The sequence below is a fragment of the Bos grunniens genome, chromosome 4 (genome assembly GCF_055505025.1).
Source record: "Bos grunniens cultivar Pamir isolate PY7600 chromosome 4, Bosgru_T2T1.0, whole genome shotgun sequence".
Lineage (NCBI taxonomy): Eukaryota > Metazoa > Chordata > Mammalia > Artiodactyla > Bovidae > Bos > Bos grunniens.
The window spans coordinates 48,105,408-48,128,413 of record NC_141168.1 but is presented as its reverse complement, the minus strand read 5'-3'; the positions used below and the strand labels follow the sequence as shown (position 1 = coordinate 48,128,413).

Sequence of the window (23,006 nt, the reverse complement as noted above, 5' to 3'; positions counted from 1 at the left end):
AATAGAGATGCAGACAGAGGCTGTGGATGCAGAGGGAAAGAAGAGGGTGAGACGAATTGGGAGAGTAGCATTGCCGTATATACAATGCTATGTTCTAAATAGATAGCTAGTGGAAAGCTGCTGTGTAACACGGAGAGCTCAGCTTGTTGCTCTATGATGACCTAAAGGGGTGGGATGGAGGGAATGGGAGGGAGGTTGAGAGATCAGGAGGAAGGGGATATATGCATACATGTGGCTGATTCACTTCATTGTACAGCAGAAACTAGCACAACGTTGTAAGGCAATTATACTCCCCAAAAAGTAAATAAATACATAATAAAAATAAATAAAGAGCTTTCTGAGTAAGTCTAATATGCAATCTTAGGGCCGCATATGTAGTCTAATATGCGGGCTTCCCTGGTGGCTCAACAGTAAAGTGTCTGCCTGCAATGCGGGAGACCTGGATTTGATCCCTGGGTTGGGAAGATCCCCCAGAGAGGGAAATGGCAACCCACTCAGTAGTCTTGCCTGGAAAATTCCATGGATGGAGGAGCCTGGTAGGCTACAGTCCATGGGATCACAAAGAGTCAGACAGGACTGAGTAACTTCACTGGTTCACTGGTTCAATGTGCAATCAGGATTGACAACCACTGGTTTGGAAATTCTTTGCCACTGGAGTTCTAGCCTGTTCTCCTACAATAGATGCCTCCAATTCCCTTTCTCAGGAATGTACCGTTTCCTTCAATCCTTGAATGTACTGAGTTATTTTCTATTTTTGTGTCTTTGTAGGTCCTTTATTAGGAGTGCTCTCCCCTGCATTCTTGGTCTGAGGAGTACCTCCTCAACTCTGTGTAATCCTATGGTCAGAGGTCTGCTATTCTTTTTTTTACATATATCCGTTTTTGGACTTGAAGAGATCTCTAGGCTTTCCCATCCTATTGTTTTCCTCTATTTCTTTGCGTTGATCACTGAGGAAGGTTTTCTTGTCTCTTCTTCCTGTTCTTTGGAATTCTGCATTCAAATGGATATATCTGTCCTTTTCTTCTTTGCCTTTTACTTCTCTTCGTTTCACAGCTATTTGTAAGGCCTCCTCAGACAACTGTTCTCCCCCTTTGCATTTTTTTTTCCTTAGGGATGGTCTTGATCACTGTCTCCTGTACAGTGTCATGAACCTCCATCCATAGTTCTTCAGGCACTCTATCAGATCTAATCCCTTGAATCTATTTGTCACTTCGACTGTATAATTCTAAGGGATTTGATTTAAGTCATACCTGAATGATCCAGTGGTTTTCCCTACTTTCTTCAATTTAAGTCTGAATTTGGCAATAAGGAGTTCATGATCTGAGCCACAGTCAGTTCCCAGTTTTCTTTTTGCTGGCTGTATAGAGCTTCTCTATCTTTGGCTGCAAAGAATATAATCAATGATTTCAGTATTGACCATCTGGTGATGTCCATGTGTAGAGTCTTCTCTTCTGTTGGCTTATTTAACTTATATGCAGAGTACATCATGCAAAATGCCAGGCTGAATGAAGCACAAGCTGGAGTCAAGATTGCCAAGAGAAATATCAATAACATCAGATACACAGATGACACCATCATTATGATAGAAAGTGAAGAACTAAAGAGCCTCTTGATGAAAGTCAAAGAGGAGAGTTAAAAGCTGGCTTAAAACTCAACATTCAGAAAATGAAGATCATGGCATCCGGTCCCATCACTTCATGGCCAGTAGACGGGGAAGCAATGGAAACAGTGACAGACTATTTTCTTGGGCTCAAAAATCACTGCAGATGGTGATTGCAGCCATGAAATTAAAAGACGCTTGCTCCTTGGAAGAAAAGCTATGACCAACCTAGACAGCATGTTAAAAAGCAGAGACATTGCTTTGCCAACAAAGGTCCATCTAGTCAAAGCTATGGTTTTTCCAGTAGTCATGTATGGATGTGAAAGTTGGACTATAAAGAAAGCTGAGCACTAAAGAATTGATACTTTTGAACTTTGGTGTTGGAGAAAACTCTTGAGAGTCCCTTGGACTGCAAGGAGATCCAACCAGTCAATCCTAAGGGAAATCAGTCCTGAATGTTCATTGGAAGGACTGATGCTGAGGCTAAAACTGTAATACTTTGGTCACCTGATGCGAGAAACTGACTCACTAGAAAAAACCCTGATGCTGGGAAAGATTGAAGGCGGGAGAAGAAGGGGACAACAGAGGACGAGATGGTTGGATGGCATCACCAAATTGATGGACATGAATCTGAGCAAGCTCTGGGAGTTGGTGATAGAAGCCTGGCATGGTGGGAAGCCTGGCATGCTGCAGTCCATGGGGCTGCAAAGAGTTGGACACAACTGAGCAACTGAACTTAACTGATTATTGGACTTTGAAATATTTTGTAATACTTTGGTTAATGATTTCTTTTTTTGACTGTGAGTTTTCTGGGTGCCACGTCTGGCTCTTCTTTATTTTCCCAAGGCCCTGTGTATTTCCTGAGGTATGGTCAGTGCTCCACAAAGGTTGAATACATTGTAACTTATCCTTCAGTTTTCACAATAAAACTATAGAAGTGTTTATTATTATTTTTGGTCTTTTAGAGGCAGAGACTTTCAGTTCAGAGACATTAAACAATTTTCCCAATTTGTTCCATTAATAAATGGAAGACCTAGAATTCAAACCAGTCTGCTTGGCTTTAAAGGCTATGTTTTTTTGTTTTCTTTCATTTTGTTTTAACGTGTTCTGTTGTTGAATACTATTTGGTTCTTACTATGTTAAATGTAGAAGGTTGGATTTGAAGAACACTGTGGTTAAAGAAAGTATGTAAAGTTGTCAAATATAGTGTAGATTATGACAACTATGGGTATGATTGAGTTGACCAGATGAAAAGAGGAAGGTATTTAACATAGAGTCATAGATATAGAATTATGGATAGAAAGCGCTAATGTTCTCACATATATTTTATTAATTTATGTTTTAAGTAGATCTACTGAGTATAATGCTCTGTTAAAAATGCTGTTGTTATACAATTCTGCTGCAGTACGTTCCATATCTTAACTAAGTAGACAGGGGAAAACGATATTATTGATGTGGTTATAGGAAACTCTAGAATGAGGGATCTTAATGTTAATAAGCTATATCAGTCTCTTTGAGCTGTTTTGTCAGAAGTTCACATAAGGCAGTGGAGTAAATACAGAGAGGTTATGGTGATTCTTCAGTTGCCTTGTCTGATGTAGAAAAACAGGGAAAATAGATAAAATTAATTAGTGGCATTTTTGTTTTTTATTGAACTCAAAGTATTGGATGCAAAAAATTGCACTTGTATTTTTTAAAAAACAAAGTAGAAGCAATAAAATGTCAAAAGGAATTTAGGATGCAGAATAGCTGAAGACTCTGTTACATGCATTGAAGACTTCTTTTTAATTTTGTTAATTATTTACAGAAGTATCCTGTTGCACAATTCCGTTTGACTGGTAATATTCTCACTCCATTAATATTCATGGATTCATTTTTTAGGTTGGCTTAATTAAAAATCCGACTGCCTGTCTTTCTCCTTGTGTCAAAGTTCTGATTCTACTGTGAAAGTTTCAGTGCATTTTTGTTTTAAAAAAGAGGTTGTAAATAACACAAGCTTGAAAAGTTAATTTATAGCTGCTCTTTGGATTCTGTAGGTTGGCCCTAGTTCATTGGCTCTGGGAGAACTGAAGAGAAAAAGACAGGCTGCCAAGAAGCAAAATGCACGAGGAGCATGGAGGTTATATTAACTTCACATTTAAATGTTAGCTCTTGCCCGTGAATAATAAATAGGCCTCAATCTGGGGATTGTATCAGGTTTTCTGGTCCTAAAATCCTATGATTCATTTTTGAAATTTGAAATTTAAATTATCCTTATGTAATTATATTGATTTATTAAGTTTTATTGCCATCTGGTTAGTTATTTTATATTTTTCCATTTTTTTCCCTCCGTCTTTTTTCACAGCTATGATCGAAGTCAGCCTCACTGCTTAAAACACAAACATTTCACCATTACCTTTGTAATTTTTTTCCCTTAAAAATTGGTTTCTATGTGTGTTGTAAACTATAATTCTTAATTTCTAAGGTTGTAGTTTGTGTCAGATGTGGTAATGTTTTTGACTTTTCTGATGGAATCAAGAGTTCCAAAGATTGTTTGTCATGGTTTGATTGTCTTCTCATATGCTCTAAAAGTGCACTTTAGAACCCAGGAAAATCTGCAAGCACCTCCAAAAAGTGCAGAATGAAAGCAAAGAGATGAAGTGTGGTGGGAAAGACCCGCCAGGAGGTGAAACGCTGCCCTACTGCCAATATGATTTGGAAATGACATTGCCCACATGCCTCAGTTTCTTTATTTGTAAAATAAGGATGTACTTTAAATGAGCTCCAAGGGTTCTCTCAATATTATTCTATGGTAACGAAGCATTTAAGATTTTAAAATCACAAGTCATTCTTACATGTAATTTGAAAAAGTGCATTTCTGCAAAATAATAATTTTCAAATGTCTCTAAGAGTCATTGCTACCTTTGAATCTTCTAGTTAAAGTAAATAAATATTAGAATTCGGGGAGCAATATATGTTAGGCACTCCCCTACCGAAATAAAGAGGCAAATCTTGAGTAGATTAGTTCTCTCTTCTTAAATATTTTCTTTTCCTTTGAGCTAAGAAGGTAAGGTTTAAGATTAACTTTCTGTGAGCTGTCCTGGCTCACTTCAAAAGTGTTGAGTAATAAGCTGGATTGTTAATATTGCCTGAATTCAGTGTAATTCTACTTAATTTAGTATTTCTCCAAGCTAACCTGAAGAAGTAAGTATGTTTCTTCTCCTTGGCCTACTGGTTAAGTCAGACATATGGGGATTATAAATACCCGAGTGGTAGGAGATTATCCAGAATGCAAGAAAAAAAAAGACTAATGTGTATTTCAGTGATCACCACTGCAAGTTTGGTTTGGCTGGGAAGTCCTATATTTGGACTTTTATTTGTTTGTCTGTTTTTTGTTTTTGTTTTGGCCACACAGCTTGGCGTGTGGGATCTTAGTTTTCTGACCAGGAACTGAACTTGCACCCCTTGCAGTGAGAGCATGGATTCTTAGCCACTATACCTTCAGGGAAGTCCCTCTGTGTTTGGAGTTGAGTGTCAGTGCCTTGTTTGTGAGTGTCACTGTTGCAAGTGCCTTGGTTTTTAACCAAGCCATGGAGGAAAATGACATTGAATACTGATGCAGTCAACTTGTTATTGGAGTTATTTTTCTAAATGTTCAGGGACATTGCTAGTGATGCTACATTAGTTTCCCATGGCTGCCGTAACATGTTGTACTGAAAACTTCATGTTAAAACAACGGAATTATTTTCTTGCAGTTTTGGAGATCAGAAGCCTGAATTGGGTCTTAAAAGGCTAAAATGAAGGTGCTCTCAGGGCTATGCTCCTTCTGGTGGCTCCAGGGGAAAACTGGCTCTAACTTTTTCCTTTTTCTAGTTTCTAGAGCTGCCAACATTCCTTGGCATGTGGTCTATTTCTCACCTCAGTTTAATCTCTACTTCCACTATGACAGGGCTTCCCTGGTAGCTCAGCTGGTAAAGAATCCGCCTGCAGTGCAGGAGACCTCAGTTCAATTCCACAGTCAGGAAGTTCCCTGGAGAAGAGATAGCCTACCCACTCCAGTATTCTTGGGCTTCTCTGGTGGTTCAGATGGTAAAGAATCTGCCTGCAATGTGGGAGACCTGGGTTCTATCCCTCAGATGGGAAAATCCCCTGGAGGAGGGCATGGCAACCCACTCCAGTATTCTTGCCTAGAGAATCCCCATCACATTTCCTTCTCTGACTCTGACCTTTATAAGACTGGGGTGACTACAGTGGGTCCACCTGGATAATCAAATATACTCCCCATCTCAAGGTCCTTAACCACATCTTCGAAGCCCTTTTGCCATGTGAGGTAACATGTTCATAGGTTCCAGAGATTACAGTGTGGGCATCTTTGGGGGCTGTTATTCTATCTATCGTAGATCCCTTTTAATCATTCAGGTCATCACCCAGATGTTACCTCCTCAGAGAGGCCTCCATACCACCTAGAACCCCATCTATCCTGGTTCCTGTTTACCCTGTTTTATTAAATCTGAAAACAGTGTGTTTATATTCTAAATTTATTTTCACTTTGTGTCATTTTATTTAATTGTCACTTTCTGTCTCCCTCCACTAGAGGATAAGCCCCACTAGAGGGGAAACATGGGCAGCCTTCTTCACCACTTTGGCCCCAAATCAAAAGCATTCCAGCACTTGGTAGACTCTCAGAAGATATCTGTTGAGTGAACCAATTTGCATAAAGTCTAAGGAAGCCTGTCTTACACTAAAACACTATTAATACAATCCTGCTCCTTTTACTATCAATAATACAAACATTTTTCACTAAACAGCAGTTAACCATGCTGTCAATAGATTTCTTTTTTGAATTCAAGCCACGGGTTTCTCCTTGGGACTTGAGTGAGGTCAATAAAATAAAAGTACCAGCTGTAAACTGAAGCTCCAGGAAAAAGAAAATATAAGAATTAGACAGAATTAATACAAATTGTAAGTGTTGAAGTGTTAGTCACTCAGTCATGTCCAGTTCTTTGCAACCCCATGGATTGTAGTCTGCCAAGCTCTTCCATCCACGGAATTTTCTAGGCAAGAATACTGGAGTGGGTTGTTATTTCCTCCTCCAGGGAATCTTCCTGATCCAGAGATTGAACCTGGGTCTCGTGCATTGCAGTCAGATTCTTTACCAACTGAGCCACCAGGGAAGCCCCACCAGGGAAATCTTGAAAGGTGGGTAGAGCCACTTCTGGGAAATGGCCTTGGTAAAGATCACCACCTCAGGGTCTGGTTTTTAAAAGCACAAGTCATGAAAGCTACATAAAAGGTTGGAATGTACAAAACTTGTGGAATTAAAGAGTAGAAGAGAGAACTGAGTGTGAACGGGATACGACTGGGTCCCTTGGGACTTGTTTGCTTTATGTCCGAGGTGGGGATGATTGTGGAGGCTCTTGATACGCAGAGAGATAAAGTTTGTATTTGATGCAGTAGAAAATATAGGACTTATAGTTAGGATTTTATTTTGGTAAGGAGTCAGGTTTGTTTTTTTTTTAATTGGAGCATAATTGTTTTGCGGTGTTGTTAGTTTCTGCAATACAACAATGTCAATCAGCTATATGTATATATATATTTATTCAGGCTTCCCAGGTGACTCTAGTGGTAAAGAATCTGCTTGCCAATGCAGGGCATGCAAGAAACATGGGTTTGATCCCTGGGTTGAGAAGATCCCCTGGAGTAGGAAATGGCAACTCACTCCAGTATTCTTGCCTGGAAAACGCCATGGACAGAGGAACCTGGTAGGCTGCAGTCCATGGGATCGCAAAGAGTCGGATACAGCTGAGCAACTGAGCACTCATACATATATCCCCTTCCTCCTGATCCTCCCTCCCACCTCACCCCGCATCCCACCTCACTAGATTATCACAGATCACTGAGCTGAGCTCCCTGTGTTATGCAGCAGCCTCCTACTAGCTATCTATTTTCACATGGTAGTGTCAGTTTTAGAAAGATCAGAGAGAAATGAGCTGTGGCATACATGGAAATGAAGAGTAAGGTGTGGCTCCAAGAACTATCATAGAAGAGAAGTCAGAATTTGGTAATAACCAGGGTGTTAATTGGGAACAGTGAATAGTTAGGGGGTTGAATGTTTAATGAGGCTAAGAAGTATCCAGAGAGTTCTTCACCCTTGGGATTTCATGAGGATCAGAATGTGTTAGCATTCTCCCACACTCATTTATTTCAAAGACTTTAAAACTGAAGGGCTGTCCTTTGAGTCCAGAAAGCTTTATGACTATTAAGCTCTCTCCTTTCTCCTGATACCGTAGTTTGATGAGAGTGGAAATCCCAGGTATGGTTGAGGTGCCTTTTGTGTCCCACGGAATCCTAGGATGACCCTTACTGAGATGCTCTGGTTCTTGGGGAGCAGCACCACCATCTCCCTCACATGCTACATAAATACAGTTGCTCAGATGGTTTACATTTCTAAAATAGTGTTTGCTTTTTTTACTGAAGGAATTATACATGCTTACTGCAGGAATTATACATGCTTACTGTAGAAATTTTGGATGCTATTATAGTTCTACTGCTTAGGTGTAGTTCTGTTATATGAAGAGTTGGAATAAATAGTTTTGCTTACTCTTTTCAGTTAATGCATGTGGTTATTCAATATGTTAATATTATTGGTAACAGTGTATGTTTTTTAGAATCCCTTGTGATTTTCTCTGGGAGTCCCTAAAATGGCATAGGAAATAGTGATGGGTTTTCCCAGTAAAATTTTAATGGGTGATATTTGCAGTAAATGGGTGAGGGTTCGGTTTTTCTCTTAGAAATTGCAGAAACCTTGATGAAATCCAATTTGGTAAATTAGAACTGAACTATTACTTTTAAAGTATGTATTTGAGATAGGATGAAAAGGGTTTTTTAGAAGTTTAGATGTCTTCCTTATAATAGATCACATTCATCATACTAATCTAGTCTGGCATTAACTTATTTTCCCTATTTCTTTTTTAATATGCAAAGCTTAATTTTAAAGGAGTCAGTCATTTAAACCAGAATGAAATGTAGTTCAGTCTTCTTGGAAATGAAATATTTAGTCACTTGAGATAAAGCAGAAAGGGAGGGTACTTGCCTTCCTTGGTTAAGTGGTATTTTAGATTAGTGAATGGCTTCAAAGAAGGTAAAGTTTTACTTTGTTTTTATTTCACTTCCATGTTGAATGATTTTCTAATTAATATTATAAAACTTTCAGAGGATCATGAGATACACTTATCATCAGATCTCCATGGGTGCGTATTAAATTCCTCTTATCTTTTTGATATTACAGTTGACTCATGTTGACCAGGCAAGCTTCCAGCTGGACGCCTTTGGAACATCTTTTATTCTTGATGTCCTGCTAAATCAGTAAGTCTTTCCTGAGCTGCATGCACTGTTTTTAGATACACATTGAATCTACTTTATCCTTCTGTAAAGTTTTGTTTGCTTCCTACATTTTGCTTCATCTTCTGTAACAGTTTGTAGTTGTTTAGTCACTAAGTCAAGTACGACTCTTTGCGACCCCATGGACCATAGCCCACCAGGCTCCTCTGTCCATGGGATTTCTCAGGCAAGAATACTGGAGAGGGTTGCCAGTTCATTCTCCAATAACAGTGAAATGCTACATTTAAAACTATGGTACCTATTGACTATAAGTTATAAAGTCTGGTAAATAACAGAAAATGGATATCCACTTGAAATTGAACAAGTATAACAGTTTCAAGTATGTAAAATTGAGGGAAATACTTTAATATTTTGCACTGTTTTGTTCTTTGATTCATGTATATTAAAAAGTGTAACAAATTTGTATTTCTACAGTACTGATTAAAATAGTTTATTTCTTATTTTTAAAATTCATGGTTTAGAACATAATATGTTAGATATTTTATACTACACAGTGTTTTTTAGGGCATGAATTTCAATTTCATAGGGTGTGACTTTCCAATTTCATAGGGCATGAATAAGATTGTGTTAATATGATCTGTCTTATATTCTTCCTTGATGTAAATACTGTAAAATTGATGGTTATTTGATGCATTTTGGGCTTCTCTGGTGGCTCAGTGGTAAAGAATCTGCCTGCCGATGCAGGAGATGCAGCTTTGATCCCTGGATTAGGAAGATTCCCTACAAAAGGAAATGGCAACCCACTCCATTATTCTTTCCTGGAAAATCCCATGGACAGGGAAGCCTGGCAGGCTACAGTGCGTGGAGTCACAAGAGTCAGACACAACTTAGTGGCTAAAATAGCAATGACTCATTTCAGTTTTTCAGCAATTTTGATATCATAAAAGTTTTTTAAAAAAACTCATTGTGAAGGAATGCATGCTCCTTAGAAGAGTAATGAAAGAGCAGAAAAACCATCTCATATAATTTTACCACTTGGAGACTGATTGCCTTGTTTTAAGTTACCGTCTATGTACTTACCTCCCTATCCACCCTACTACCTATTCTTCCCTGCTTAATTTTAAAAATAATATTATCACCATTTAATATAAAGTTTGACTCATGAAATGGACATGTTTGCAGGTCAAAAATTTGATGAGCAGCATTGTTGTATGGTCAACTAGTTCTCTATATTTTAATTTTTAACTAATTTTTGTTGTTGGTCTTTTTCCTCCCACTAGAATTTAAGCTCCTTGAGGACTGAGATTTATTTTCCTTTACTGATGTATCCTTAGCACAAGATAGGCACTAAATTCTAGAATGGGAAGTCATATTGACATAGAAACCAAAGGCTGGAGTAGGCCAGGAGATAGAGGAGATGACTGATGAGAGTGGAGGCTGTCAGTTGGGGAAGAATGAAGCAGCAAAAAAGAAAGATGTCAGGGATTCCTGGTGGTACCATGGTTGAGACTCTGAGCTTCCATTTCAAGGGGAAATTCCCTGGTTGGGAACTAAGATCCCATATGCTGTGCAGTGTGACCAAAACAAAACATAAAATAAAAAAGAGAAAGAGGGCAAGTGTTTGGGACTGGCTTCTAAAAGTGGAGATATGTATCTGGGTATGATTTGGAAAGTCTGCGTATGGTTTGGAAAGACTTATTTAATGACTAATTAAATGACTAATTAAATTAAAGACTAATTTAATGACTCTTTCCCATCCTTCCTTTAAATCACTGTTCCTGGGAATAGCTCCTGCTTTGTTTTCTGGTTTCTGACAGTGGTAATGCCTTGACTTTCAGTACCCCAATGAAGAACGGATATTTATTCATCTTGCCCAAGTCACCTGACTTCCTCTGGAGACATCTGAGCCCTAAAGCTTTCTGTTCCTGAGGGAGAAACACATATGGCCATACTTATCAGAGCATGAAACTTAGAATAGTAAGGGTGAAGCAAAATTTCTTTCGAGATAGGGGCAAGAAAGTCCATCCTTATTGCAGTACAAAGGATAAAACAATGGCATAAATGGCATAAATAGAGATTGTTTGGACTGAGAAATATACAGACTGTTTTGTTTTGTTTTTTGCCTGTGATCTATATTAAACATAGGTGTCAAGTATCTATTTTCTTTATGTTGTATAATCTAGAATGATTTGATACAAAGGGTTTTTTCCTTATTTTTATGGAGAATGTTTTTATTTCATGGTTTCACTTTATATATTGTCTTGTGGTTATGCTGGTTAGGGAGCAGAAAGATGAAAAATTGATTATTTTGCTCTTTAAGCTTTTCCTTCCTTCTTTCTTTCTCGTCTCCCCTCCCTCCCTTCTTCTGTTGCTTTCTTTCTTTTTTTTTTTTGTTTCCAGGGCTACATTTTTATTCTTTTGCCTATTCCACTATTCTGGGCTGCATGTACACAAGGAAAGGGTCAGCTTATATTCCAAAAATCAATTTCCTTGTTTCTTCTCTGAAAGTTCATAGGTTGCCCATTCCTTCCATCCTCCAGCATAGTGTTGAGCATTGTTAAAGCCCAGAGATATTGCTGTGACCATAGCCACCTTGCTTCTCACTCCAGCTAAACAAGAAAACACTAGACTGTCAGATTTGGATGGCTTTACTTCTTTGTAGTTCTCTTTGAAGTCCTTTGGGTTCATCTGTAGAGCTTCACCTACATCATCCAATGGTATATTGACAGACCCAGGGATTTTTCCAGACTCATAAATTTCCCATGGCTCTCTAACATCAATTAACATAATTTTTTTAGACTTCAGGAGGTTTTTAAGCTCCTTATAAGTGACACCTTCACAAATAGCAGTACAAAAATTGAGGCAGCTTCTTTTTATTGACTTCAAACCCCAGAGCGCAGCCTCCGCAGACCCAAAGATCGTCCAGCAAGTACTCCAGGGCAGCAGGCGCTGCAGCACCATCGCTGCTAACCACTTCGTTCTCCTGCTTTCTTTATCCTTCTTTCCTTCCTTCTTTTTTCTCACTCATAGGTATCATAATATTTATTTAACATATTTTTTAATTTTTCTTCTTAAGTTTTTAAAATTGAGATAGATCTGGTTTACAATATTATAGTAGTTCCAGATATGCAACATAGTGTTTCAAAATTTTCATAGATTATACTCCATTTGCGGAGAAGGCAATGGCACCCCACTCCAGTACTCTTGCCTGGAAAATCCCATGGACGGAGGAGCCTGGTGGGCTGCAGTCCATGGGGTCGCGAAGAGTCAGACACAACTGAAGCGACTTAGCAGCAGCAGCAGCAGCAGCATACTCCATTTGACATTATTATAAAATAATACCTATATTCCCTGTGCTGTACAATATATCCTTGTAGTGATTTGTATCTCTTAATCCTCTATCCCTGTATTACCCACCCCCTTCTTCCCTAGCCCCACTGGAAACCACTAGTTTATTCTGCTGCTGCTGCTGCTAAGTCGCTTCAGTCGTGTCCAACTCTGTGCAACCCCATAGACGGCAGCCCACCAGGCTCCCCCATCCCTAGGATTCTCCAGGCAAGAACACTGCAGTGGGTTGCCATTTCCTTCTCCAATGAAGGAAAGTGAAAAATGAAAATGAAGTTGCTTAGTCGTGTCCGACTCTTAGTGACCCCATGGACTGCAGCCTACCAGGCTCCTCCGTCCATGGGATTTTCCAGGTGCTAGTTTATCCTAGATATCTGTAAATGTGTTTCTGTTTTGTCATATTGATTCAATTTTTTTTAATTTTTTAGGTTCCACATATAAGTGATAATATAAAGTATTTGTCTTTGACTGATTTCTTTAAGCATAATATGCTCTAGGTCCATCTATGTTGTTGAAAATGCAAAATTTCATCCTGTGTATATGGTGAATCAGTTACTTTTCCCAGTGTTGGAGAATTGGCCTTTTGTAGTATTCTAGTAGCTCTGGTCATCACAGCTATGTGCTATAGGGGTTCTCCCTATGTGGGCTGTGTGGGTGCTTCTGATGTAGTGGGCTGACTACTGTGGGCATGCTGCTTGACATGACTGGCCCCCCTGTTCAGTTGGTTGCCCCTTGTGTGGAGGCTTCTGGCTACTGGCTGGTGGGGCCAGGTAATGACAAGGTTGGCTGTGGAACCTCAAAGGTTCCCAGGGGTAGTGCTGGCTCACTGGTGAGTGGAACTGGGTCCCAAGGGCTGTGACTGCAGGGCCCTGGGAGTCCCAAGACTGGTGGGTGGGGCTAGACCCTAGGACCACTGTCTGAGGGGCCTGAGATGTCTCAAATCTTGATTCGGCTTGTCGGTGGGCAGGGTCTAGTCCTGGAGTCTCTGGCTACAGAATCCAGGGGTCCCAGAACTGGTGCTGGGTCACTGTTGGTTGAGGCCAATTCCTGATAGAGGTGCTGGGGGATCGAGGATGTCCTGAAGTTGTGTTTCCCTACTGGTGAATGGAGCCAGATGCAGGGTGGGGCGGATGTTGAGGGTTGGGGAGGAGGGGGCATGGCAGGGAAGAAGATTCTGGGGTTGGTGTGGGCAGAGCAGAATCCCGGCACCTCTGGCTCCAGGACCCTTGATGTTCTGGAACGAACGTTTGCAGCCTGGTGTGTGGAGCCAGGTCCGGGGACCCATGGTGGATGCACAAAGCCGTGTCCAGGATTGGCTATGGACTCAGTGGGTCTTGAGGCAGCTAGTCTCCTGGTGGGTGGGGCTGTGTCTCCTTCTGGTAGTTGCTTGGCCTGAGATGTTCCAGTACTAAAGCCTACAGGCTGTCGGGCAGAGCTGGGTCTTGGAGCTAATAAGCTAGAGGGAGGATTCCAGAATAGTGCCCACCAGGGCCAGTGTCCACGTGGCAAAACTTGCTCCCCAAAATATCTGCCACCAGCATCTCGGTGCCTCCTGTCTCCTGTCTGGAACACTGCAAAATCATCAGGTAGATCTGATGCAGGCTCCTTTCAAATTATTGTTTCTGCCTTGGGTCCCAGAGCACGTGAGATTTTGCATGTGACCTTTAAGAGTGGAGTTTCTATTTTCCTCAGCCCTCTGGCTTCCCCCAAAAGTAATCCCTGCTGGCCTTTAAACCCAGACATTCTGTAGGTTCACCTTCCTGGCTCTGGACCCTTGGGCTGGGGAGCACAGTGTGGGGCTCTGATTCCTCATTCCTAGGGGACAATCTCTGCAGTTATAGCTCTTCTCCCATTTATGGTTTGCCCACCCACTGCTGTGGGTCTCAACTATATGGCAACTGTCACCTCTCCTACCTGCCTCCTTGCAGTTCCTCCTTTATATCTATGACTGTAGAAGGTTTTTTATGGTAGGTTCTGGTCTTTCACATAAATGGTTTCTCTGTAAATAGTTGTCATTTTGGGCTGCCCTTGAGAGGAGGTGAGCCCAGGGTCTTCCTACTCCACCATCTGGGGAACTCTTCAACCTAAGCTGTTTGCTTTATGAAGCAATTCCAGGGCTGTGGAATAGGTCTTTTTTTTTTTTCCCTCTTGTTTTAAACTGGAGGCAAATCAAGTCCTTGTGTAGCTGAATTCCAGTTGCAGAATGGATCCCCAAAATATGTATTTTTAGATTGGAAGGAAGAAAAAGTGTCATTATATAATACTCCTTCTTGTTCAGGAAGCAAGTTTATCTGTAACCAAATTATATAATAGTTCAATCTTTGGGTCCTAACTCATACAGGCAGCAGATAAAGACTATGGGATGGTTAAAAATGAAAAGAACAGTCAGTTCTTGTGTTATCAAGACTAGGAAGGGTGGGAAGCAGTTCTCAACGCCTTTAAGGGGTCATACAGTTGTGGAATTTCACTCTTTTGGACAGATACGTTAATAAAACCAAACATATGCCTGTCCTGACCTGATTTGGCCTGGTCAAACAAGTCTCGAGGCCAACACTGGATTGTTCCAGAGGTCAGCAACTGGTGTTACACTTTACTGTGAACCATTCCTCAGAAAGAAAAGGCTTAATAAAGACATTTAACTCTATTATTGAAACAATTCAGGCCAAGTCTGTTCCTGTAACTCTCCTTTCTTCTTTAAGAAGTAGATGATTAAACTGTAAAGGAATGCAAAAATACTGAAACATTTTTTTATAGAACTCCTTGATTTTTTTCTACAATAGGTGGCCTGACAGAAGTAAACCACACATACACATTCATGTACACCCCACACCCCACACCGTGCAAGAAGCAAATATTCCACGTGAACTGTGGTTGGTTGTTCTAGGATGTGAAACATAACAGTAAAGAGAGAACCCATCTGTTTTTTTGTTGATGATTTTTTAAAATTTTATTTTATGTGGAATTATAGTTGATCAACAATGTCTGTTTCAGGTGGGTGTACTAGAAAGGGATTCAGTTATACACATACACATGTATCTATATTCTTTTTCAAATTCTTTTCCCATTTAGCTTATTAGATTATTGAGTAGAGCTCTCTGTACTATACAGTAGGTCTTTGTCGGTTATCTATTTTAAATATAGTAGTGTGTGTGCATTTGGAAGAGATTCTGTTGTCCAGCTATCAGATCTTAGGATGATCCAACTTGTAAATTTTGACTTTTTTAAATAGATTGTTTCCTCTTCATCTTCTTACATCAGTAACAACAAAAAATAGTTTCTCTCACTCTGATTCTTTTTTTGTACTTAATATTCTTTTATTGACGTATAGTTGATTTACAATTTTTAAAAATTTTATTTATTTATTTAAATTGTAGGCTAATTGCTTTACAATACTGTGGTGGTTTTGCCATACATTGACATGAATCAGTCATGGGTGTACATGTGTCCCCATGTCCTGAGGCTCCCACCTCCCTCTTATGTCAGCTTTTTTTCCTTCTTCACCAGGGCACTGGGGGGTAGGGAGGACACCAAAGACTCAAACCTAACAGTAGATGGCGGTAGATGGGTTGCCCATGCAGATAGGAGGTGATGTAGAGCCAGGGTTTGGGGATGGGGATGGGGATGTGGTGGGAGGAGAAACAGGAGAAAGTTCAGACAAGGAACACTCAAATTCTATTCAGATGGGCAAGTCCAGTCTTCTTTCATTTGGGGGAATCATATGCTTGCTTTCCACTGGGACTCTTGAATTTGCAATAAAACTGGGAATCAAGGTAAGTAAAAGACAGGACATGAATTCAATTTGGAACTGAAGGTTAAGTTTGGAAGTCTCATTTACTTAACCATGTCCTATCTTCAGTGTGGTAAATAAGATGTTTACAGTGTGGATAAAAATAAGTGAGGAGGATAAGATTATAATTAAATGATGGTGTTATATGATGATAAAGAATAACATAAGAGATTTCTCACTGTTACTAATAAATCTGTAACTATCTTGTTTAACATAATTCATTATGGCAAATATTTGTTTATATGTACATTTAATACAAATTATTGTGTAGAACACAAATCTGTGTTGAATAGTTCTTATCAATAATGGTCCTTACCTTCATTTTGTACACACACATAGGTGTATAAAAATATATGTGCACATGTATGTATACACAAGATGCACACACATGTATGTACATAACACACACAAATTCAGATACACATGTGTATGTAATTCATATGTATACATGTGTGTTCATTTTTAAACCTTTAGTAAATGGTAAGAATTCTTCTTTCCTCATCTTCCTTCAATAGAAATGAGTGAATAAGTATCCTGTTCTTAGGGAGCCTGTATTCTAGTCAGAAAAAGCAATGAACATGTTAACAAAGTAATATTGGAGAGTGACAGTGCCATTAATAGCAGGTGCCTGATGTGGAGGTGAGGATGCTGTCTGAGCAGTCTTTCCATCCATATCACTGTGATTGTTGCTGTTTTTTTTTTTTTTTTAATTTAAGCAGCAGTTGTTATCAGGCCATCTCTAAGAAGATGACATTTGACTGTAAGGGCAGAGAGAACAGTGGGTGTCTAGACCTGGAGGCAGGGGTAAGCTTAGTGTGTTTGAGAGACAGGAAGATGGCTTAGAAAATTGGTACAGGAGCCAAGAGGTTATTAAATGAGGTTGATGGTGTGTGTGTTAGTTGCTCAATCATGTCTGACTCTTTGTGACCCCAAGAACTGTAGCCTGCCAGGCTCCTCTGTCCATGGAATTCATCAGGCAAGAATACTGGAGTAGGTAGCCATTCCCTTCTCCAGGGGATCTTCCCAACCCAGGGATCAAACCCAGGTCTCCTGCATTGCAGGTGGATTCTTTACCATAAGGGCCACAACTCCAGTACTTTGGCCACCTCATGCAAAGAGTTGACTCATTGGAAAAGACTCTGATGCTGGGAGGGATTGGGGGCAGGAGGAGAAGGGGACGACAGAGGATGAGATGGCTGGATGGCATCACTGACTCGATGGACGTGAGTCTGAGTGAACTCTGGGAGTTGGTGATGGACAAGGAGGCCTGGCGTGTTGCGATTCATGGGGTTGCAAAGAGTTGGACATGACTGAGCGACTGAACTGAACTGAGAGAGACCCAAATCATGTAAAAAAATAGAAGGATCCTTTTAGGCCACAGGAAAGACTTTGAACAATAGTTTAAGCAGACATAACTAATATTTTTATACCATAAGTTGCATTCTTCACTCATTTCCATACTGACTTATGATCCTTTCTTCATCATATTTAGTTTTTGTATATTTTACTGTCTTCTGAAGGCAATCTCTTCTAAAGATCTGTTTGTTAGTTATTGGGCCTAGTACCACTACACTATTTATCATAGCTTTTTTTTTGTCTTTTCAAATTACTCATTTGTGCATATTTCAAAATGCATATTAACACTATCTTAACAACAACAACAAAACACTATATGACATTTCACACCTGTTTAAGTTAACATCTAAAACATTTATTCATCAATCTAAATAGTTGCAAAGGATATAATCTCTGGTGAAACAGAAGTAGGAAACATTTAAAAGTAAATGTTGGAGAGTGTTTTGCCTATAACACCAAGCATGGAAACCTCTCTTGTTAGTTTCATTTCACAAAATTTCTTAGGATATTTTTGCCTGTTCTTAGTTGGCAATTTAGGGTAATTTTGTCACTCTCTTTTTAGAATTTTAACTGGACTGCCACTAAACCTATAATTTAATTTGAGAAAAGTACACCTTTTATGGTACTAAGTCTTTCCATCTATATCATTGTGATTGTTGTTGTTGTTTTTTAAATTTGAGCCTTTTTTTTCTGTCTCACAGTAAAATTTAGTACTTTGGTTTTTGTAGGTCTTACGCATTTCATGTAGAACATATTCGTGGGAATTATGTTTTTTTGTTGCTACTGTGGAGATTTTTTTCCATCATATTTTATAATTAATTACTGGTACCATTCTTAATATTGCTAATGGCTGTTCATTGTTTCTTTGGGTTTTCTAGTTTGATAGTAACATGACTGGAAAATCATGAGAGCTTTAGTTTTCTTTCCAAGATGATAGTTATTACTGTTACACACTCTAGTGCTTTTTCTAGAAGTTCCTGAACTCTATTATTTGATGATAATAACATTTTTCTCTTGGTTCTTTTGATGATAGGAGTATCTCTAGAATTTGTTGTTAAGCAGGATGTTGATTCTTGATTTTTGAGAGCTAGTCTTTATCATGGCATCCAATCTGATCACTTCATGGCAAATAGATGGGGAAACAATGGAAACAGTGACAGACTTTATTTTTTTACACTCCAAAATCACTGCAAATGATGACTGCAACCATGAAATTAAAAGACACTTGCTCCTTGGAAGAAAAGCTATGACAAACCTAGACAGCATATTGAAAAGCAGAGACATTACTTTACCAACAAAGGTCCCTCTAGTCCAAGCTATGGTTTTTCCAGTAGTCATGTATGGATGTGAGAGTTGGACTATAAGGAAAGCCGAGTGCTGAAGAATTGATGCTTTTGAACTGTGGTGTTGGAGAAGACTGTTGAGAGTCCCTTGGACTGCAAGGAGATCAAACCAGTCAATCCTAAAGGAGAGCAGTCCTGAATATTCATTGGAAGGACTGATGCTGAAGCTGAAACTCCAATACTTTGGCCACCTGATGTGAAGAACTGCCTCATTGGGAAAGACCCTGATGCTGGGAAAGATTGAAGGCAGGATTAGAAGGGGACGATATAGGATGAGATGGTTGGATGACATCACTGACTCAATGGACTTGAGTTTGAGCAAGCTTCGGGAGATGGAGAAAGACAGGGAAGCCTGGCATACTGCAGTCCATGGGATAGCAAAGAGTTGGATACGATTGAGTGACTGAACAACAAAGTCTTTATCATGTTAGACCAATATCCCATATCTTGTTTAAGTTTTTTCCTTTTTTTTAAAGTAAAGAGTATTAGCTTTTCTTGAATACCTTTTTAATCAATGCAAAGAACATACAGATTTTCTTAACTGACTTTTTGTGTTTTATTATGTTAATGGTTCCTGTTATGAGAAATTATTCTTGACCGTAGAGGATACACTCTACATTGTTATATTGGATAATTCATTGTTTCTGGCCTCTCTACTGGTGACTATAAAAGGGAATCACACTTCCTGTTTTTATTTAAATTACCATGGCACAAGTCCCTGCTGGTTTTCCTGCTGTGAATTGCCTCCATCTCCAAGTGTCTCTTTCCCTCAACTGTCTGTGAGATTTGTTCTCTACTCTTTGGTCTTGCCACTCTATTCTTGCCTCAGATAGCACCTCTTAACAGCTGCTCTGAGGAACACAGCTATCCTCCGCAAGTGATGGCTGCTAACATCTGCCAGGAGTGGTCCCTCTAAGAACCCAGAAGCCCAAACCCGTCCACAGTCCTTCTTGTGAAGGTCAGTGCTGCCACCAGATGCACAAAGACATATCCTCCCCTTAGAGTCAGGCAGAGCAGAGAGGAAGTTCTTTCTTTTTCCTGTCCAAGGCGCACCTTACATTCTATTTCCAGGTAAAAAGCAGCAGAGACGTCCACTCTCAGAAGGTGAAATTGAACCCCTGCTTTCAGAGTTATGTTGACTTGACTCCCATGACTTGCCAAGAGCTTTCAAAGGATGGCTTATTCAACTTTAAACAATAGTCCATGTGGCATACGCTCCAGAACACCAAATACGTCTTTGTCACAGTCGTTCCTCCTGCATGAGATGTAGAAAAGATCAGGATTGCACAGGCTTCCTGCTTTAACTGTGGCTCCTAATTTCCTCTGATGTTGTGCTTAGGCAAGGACAGATAGTTTTCAGGACTGGGGCAGGCTGAGAAGCAACAGATGTGTAGTGGCTTAACTCTGCAATTAACACCTTGAGGTGAATGTAATTGGTTTTCTCTACTGCTTCAAGATTTCCCCAGAGTTCAGAGAACTCCGAGTATATTTTAGGGGAACTTGCCCCTCCAAAGAGGGAAGGTTGCCCACTTACAAATTCTGGTTTCAATTTTAGAATGCTGCAACTAATTTTAAGGCAATTTCTAGCTTAAAATGATAAGATCCAGTTTTTTTCGGTACTCCATTACTAACTTCTAAACTAGTTTTGCTGTTATATTGTTTAGAATTTTTGCATCAACTGTCATGAAACTGGCTTAGTATTTTTTTTTATCAGAGATAAAAGCAATAAAAATGATATTTTCACTTATAAAGTATCCCCTGAAACATTATCTTCTGTAGTATAGGAATCACACATATATATTTTTAATGTTTTAAAGTCCTTATCTTTACCCTGACTGGTCCTGTAATACTTTTAATAAATAAGACATTGATAAACTATTCTTTGATGGATTGATGTATTCACCTACTTGTTTTTAAGTCAACTTTGGGAAATTACATTTTCCCAAAATGTAATTTTTATTTTAAAATAGTCATTTTTTCCCCCCTTGGCTGCACCATACAGCTTGTGGGAGCTTAGTTCCCACACCAAGGATTGAACCTGGGCCCCTGGTAGTGGAAGGGTAGACTGCTAACCACGGGAAAGCAGGGAATTGCCTAAGTGTGCTTTTTAGAAAATAATTTCTAAAATTTCATCTGTACCTATTATATAATTTCTTTCTCAATACTACTTTTATTTGTACTTATCAAATATAACTCGACATATACAGACTTTTAAAAACTAAACAGTATGTTTAGAAACATTTACTGCATAAAATTAAAGACTTTTCATAAAGTTTTTTACTGAGGTATTTTTGTTTGTCATAAAATTCAGCCATTTCAAGTTATACATTTTAATGATTTTTTAAAGTAACTTTATTGAGTGGTGCAACCATCACCAAATGCAATGTCAGTTGCAACACACTTTCCATCTCTCCCAAAATATTCCTTATTTCCATTTAATCTTAATTCGCATTCCTATCTCCATTTCTAGATAATGGCTAACTTACTTTTTATCTTTGTAAATTTGCCTTTTTTGGGACATTTAATATGAACGTGTGGTCTTGATCTGGTTTCATTTATTTGGCGTGTTTTTGAAGTTCATCTGTGATGAACTTCGTTCCTTTTTATTGTGGAGTGTTACTTCATTGTATAGATATAACACATTCTATCGATCCACTGCTGTTTCCAGTTTGGGGCTATTATGAATAATGATGCTGTGAACATTCACAGGCAGGTCTTTGTATGGGTGTAGGTTTTCAATTCACTTCAGTTCAGTTCAGTCACTCAGTCATGTCTGACTCTTTGCTACCCCATGGACTGCAGCACACCAGGCCTCCCTGTCCATTACCAACTCCCAGAGCTTACTCAAACTCATGTCCGTTGAGTCGGTGATGTCGTTCAATCATCTCATCCTCTGTCGTCCCCTTCTCCTGCCTTCAATCTTTCCCAGCATCAGGGTCTTTCCCAATGAGGCAGTTCTTCACATCAGATGGCCAAAGTATTGGAGTTTCAGCTTCAGCATCAGTCCTTCTAATGAATATTCAGGACTGATTTCCTTTAGGATGGACTGGTTTGATCTCCTTGCAGTCCAAGGGACTCTCAACAGTCTTCTCCAACACCACAGTTCAAAAACATCAATTCTTCAGTGCTCAGCTTTCTTTATAGTCCAACTCTCACATCCACACATAACTACTGGAAAAACCATAGCTTTGACTAGACGGACCTTGTTGGCAAAGTAATGTCTCTGCTTTGTAATATGCTGTCTGGGTTGGTCATAACTTTTCTTCCAAGGAGCAAGTGTCTTTTAAATTTCATGGCTGCAGTCATCATTTGCAGTGATTTTGGAGTGTAAAAAAATAAAGTCTGTCACTTTTTCCACTGTTTCCCCATCTATTTGCCATGAAGTGATGGGACCAGATGCCATGATCTTAGTTTTCTGAATGTTGAGTTTTAAGCCAACTTTTTCACTCTCCTCTCTCACTTTCATTAAGAGGCTCTTTAGTTCTTCTTCACTTTCTGCCATAAAGGTGGTGTCATCTGCATATCTGAGGTTATTGGTATTTCTCCTGGCAATCTTGATTCCAGCTTGTGCTTCATCCAGCCCAGCGTTTCTCATGATATACTCTGCAGGGTGACAATATACAGGCTTAAGTACTCCTGTTCCTATTTGGAACCAGTCTGTTGTTCCATGTCTAGTTCTAACTATTGTTTCCTGACCTGTATACAGATTTCTCAAGAGGCAGGTCAGGTGGTCTGGTATTCCCATCTCTTTCAGAATTTTCCACAGTTTGTTGTGATCCACACAGTCACAGGCTTTGGTGTAGCCAATAAAGCAGAAATAGATGTTTTTCTGGAACTCTCTTGCTTTTTCCATGATAAAGCAGATGTTGGCAATTTGATTTCTGATTCCGCTGCCTTTTCTAAATCCAGCTTGAACATCTGGAAGTTCACATTTCACATACTGTTGAAGGCTGGCTTGGAGAATTTTGAGCATTATTTTACTACTGTGTGAGATGAGTGCAATTGTGCCATAGTTTGACCATTCTTTGGCATTCCCTTTCTTTGGGATTGGAATGAAAACTGAACTTTTCCAGTCCTGTGGCCACTGCTGAGTTTTCCAGTTTCTCTGGCATAGAGTGCAGCACTTTCACAGCATCATCTTTTAGGATTAGAAATAAGTCAACTGGAATTCCATCACCTCCATTTGCTTTGTTTGCAGTGATGCTTCCTAAGGCCCACTTGATTTTGCATTCCAGGATGACTTTCTCTAGTGAGT

General features: G+C 39.4%; 1 protein-coding gene and 1 pseudogene across 13 annotated transcripts in view; one reads left to right on the top strand and one right to left on the bottom strand.

Annotated features, from left to right (window-relative positions):
- The window catches only part of ADAM22 (ADAM metallopeptidase domain 22), a 234,458-nt gene that overhangs the window by 29,949 nt on the left and 181,503 nt on the right, over positions 1–23,006 (top strand). For all 12 annotated transcript variants that reach the window (XM_086396267.1, XM_086396265.1, XM_086396263.1 and 9 more), the window contains exon 3: positions 8,868–8,944. In XM_086396267.1, the coding sequence (XP_086252393.1) occupies positions 8,868–8,944 (77 nt within the window). The remainder of the gene's footprint in view (positions 1–8,867; positions 8,945–23,006) is intronic.
- Positions 11,293–11,910, bottom strand: LOC147374063 (thiosulfate sulfurtransferase/rhodanese-like domain-containing protein 3 pseudogene; annotated as a pseudogene). The gene has a single exon (XR_015163060.1). The product of XR_015163060.1 is annotated as a thiosulfate sulfurtransferase/rhodanese-like domain-containing protein 3 pseudogene (transcript).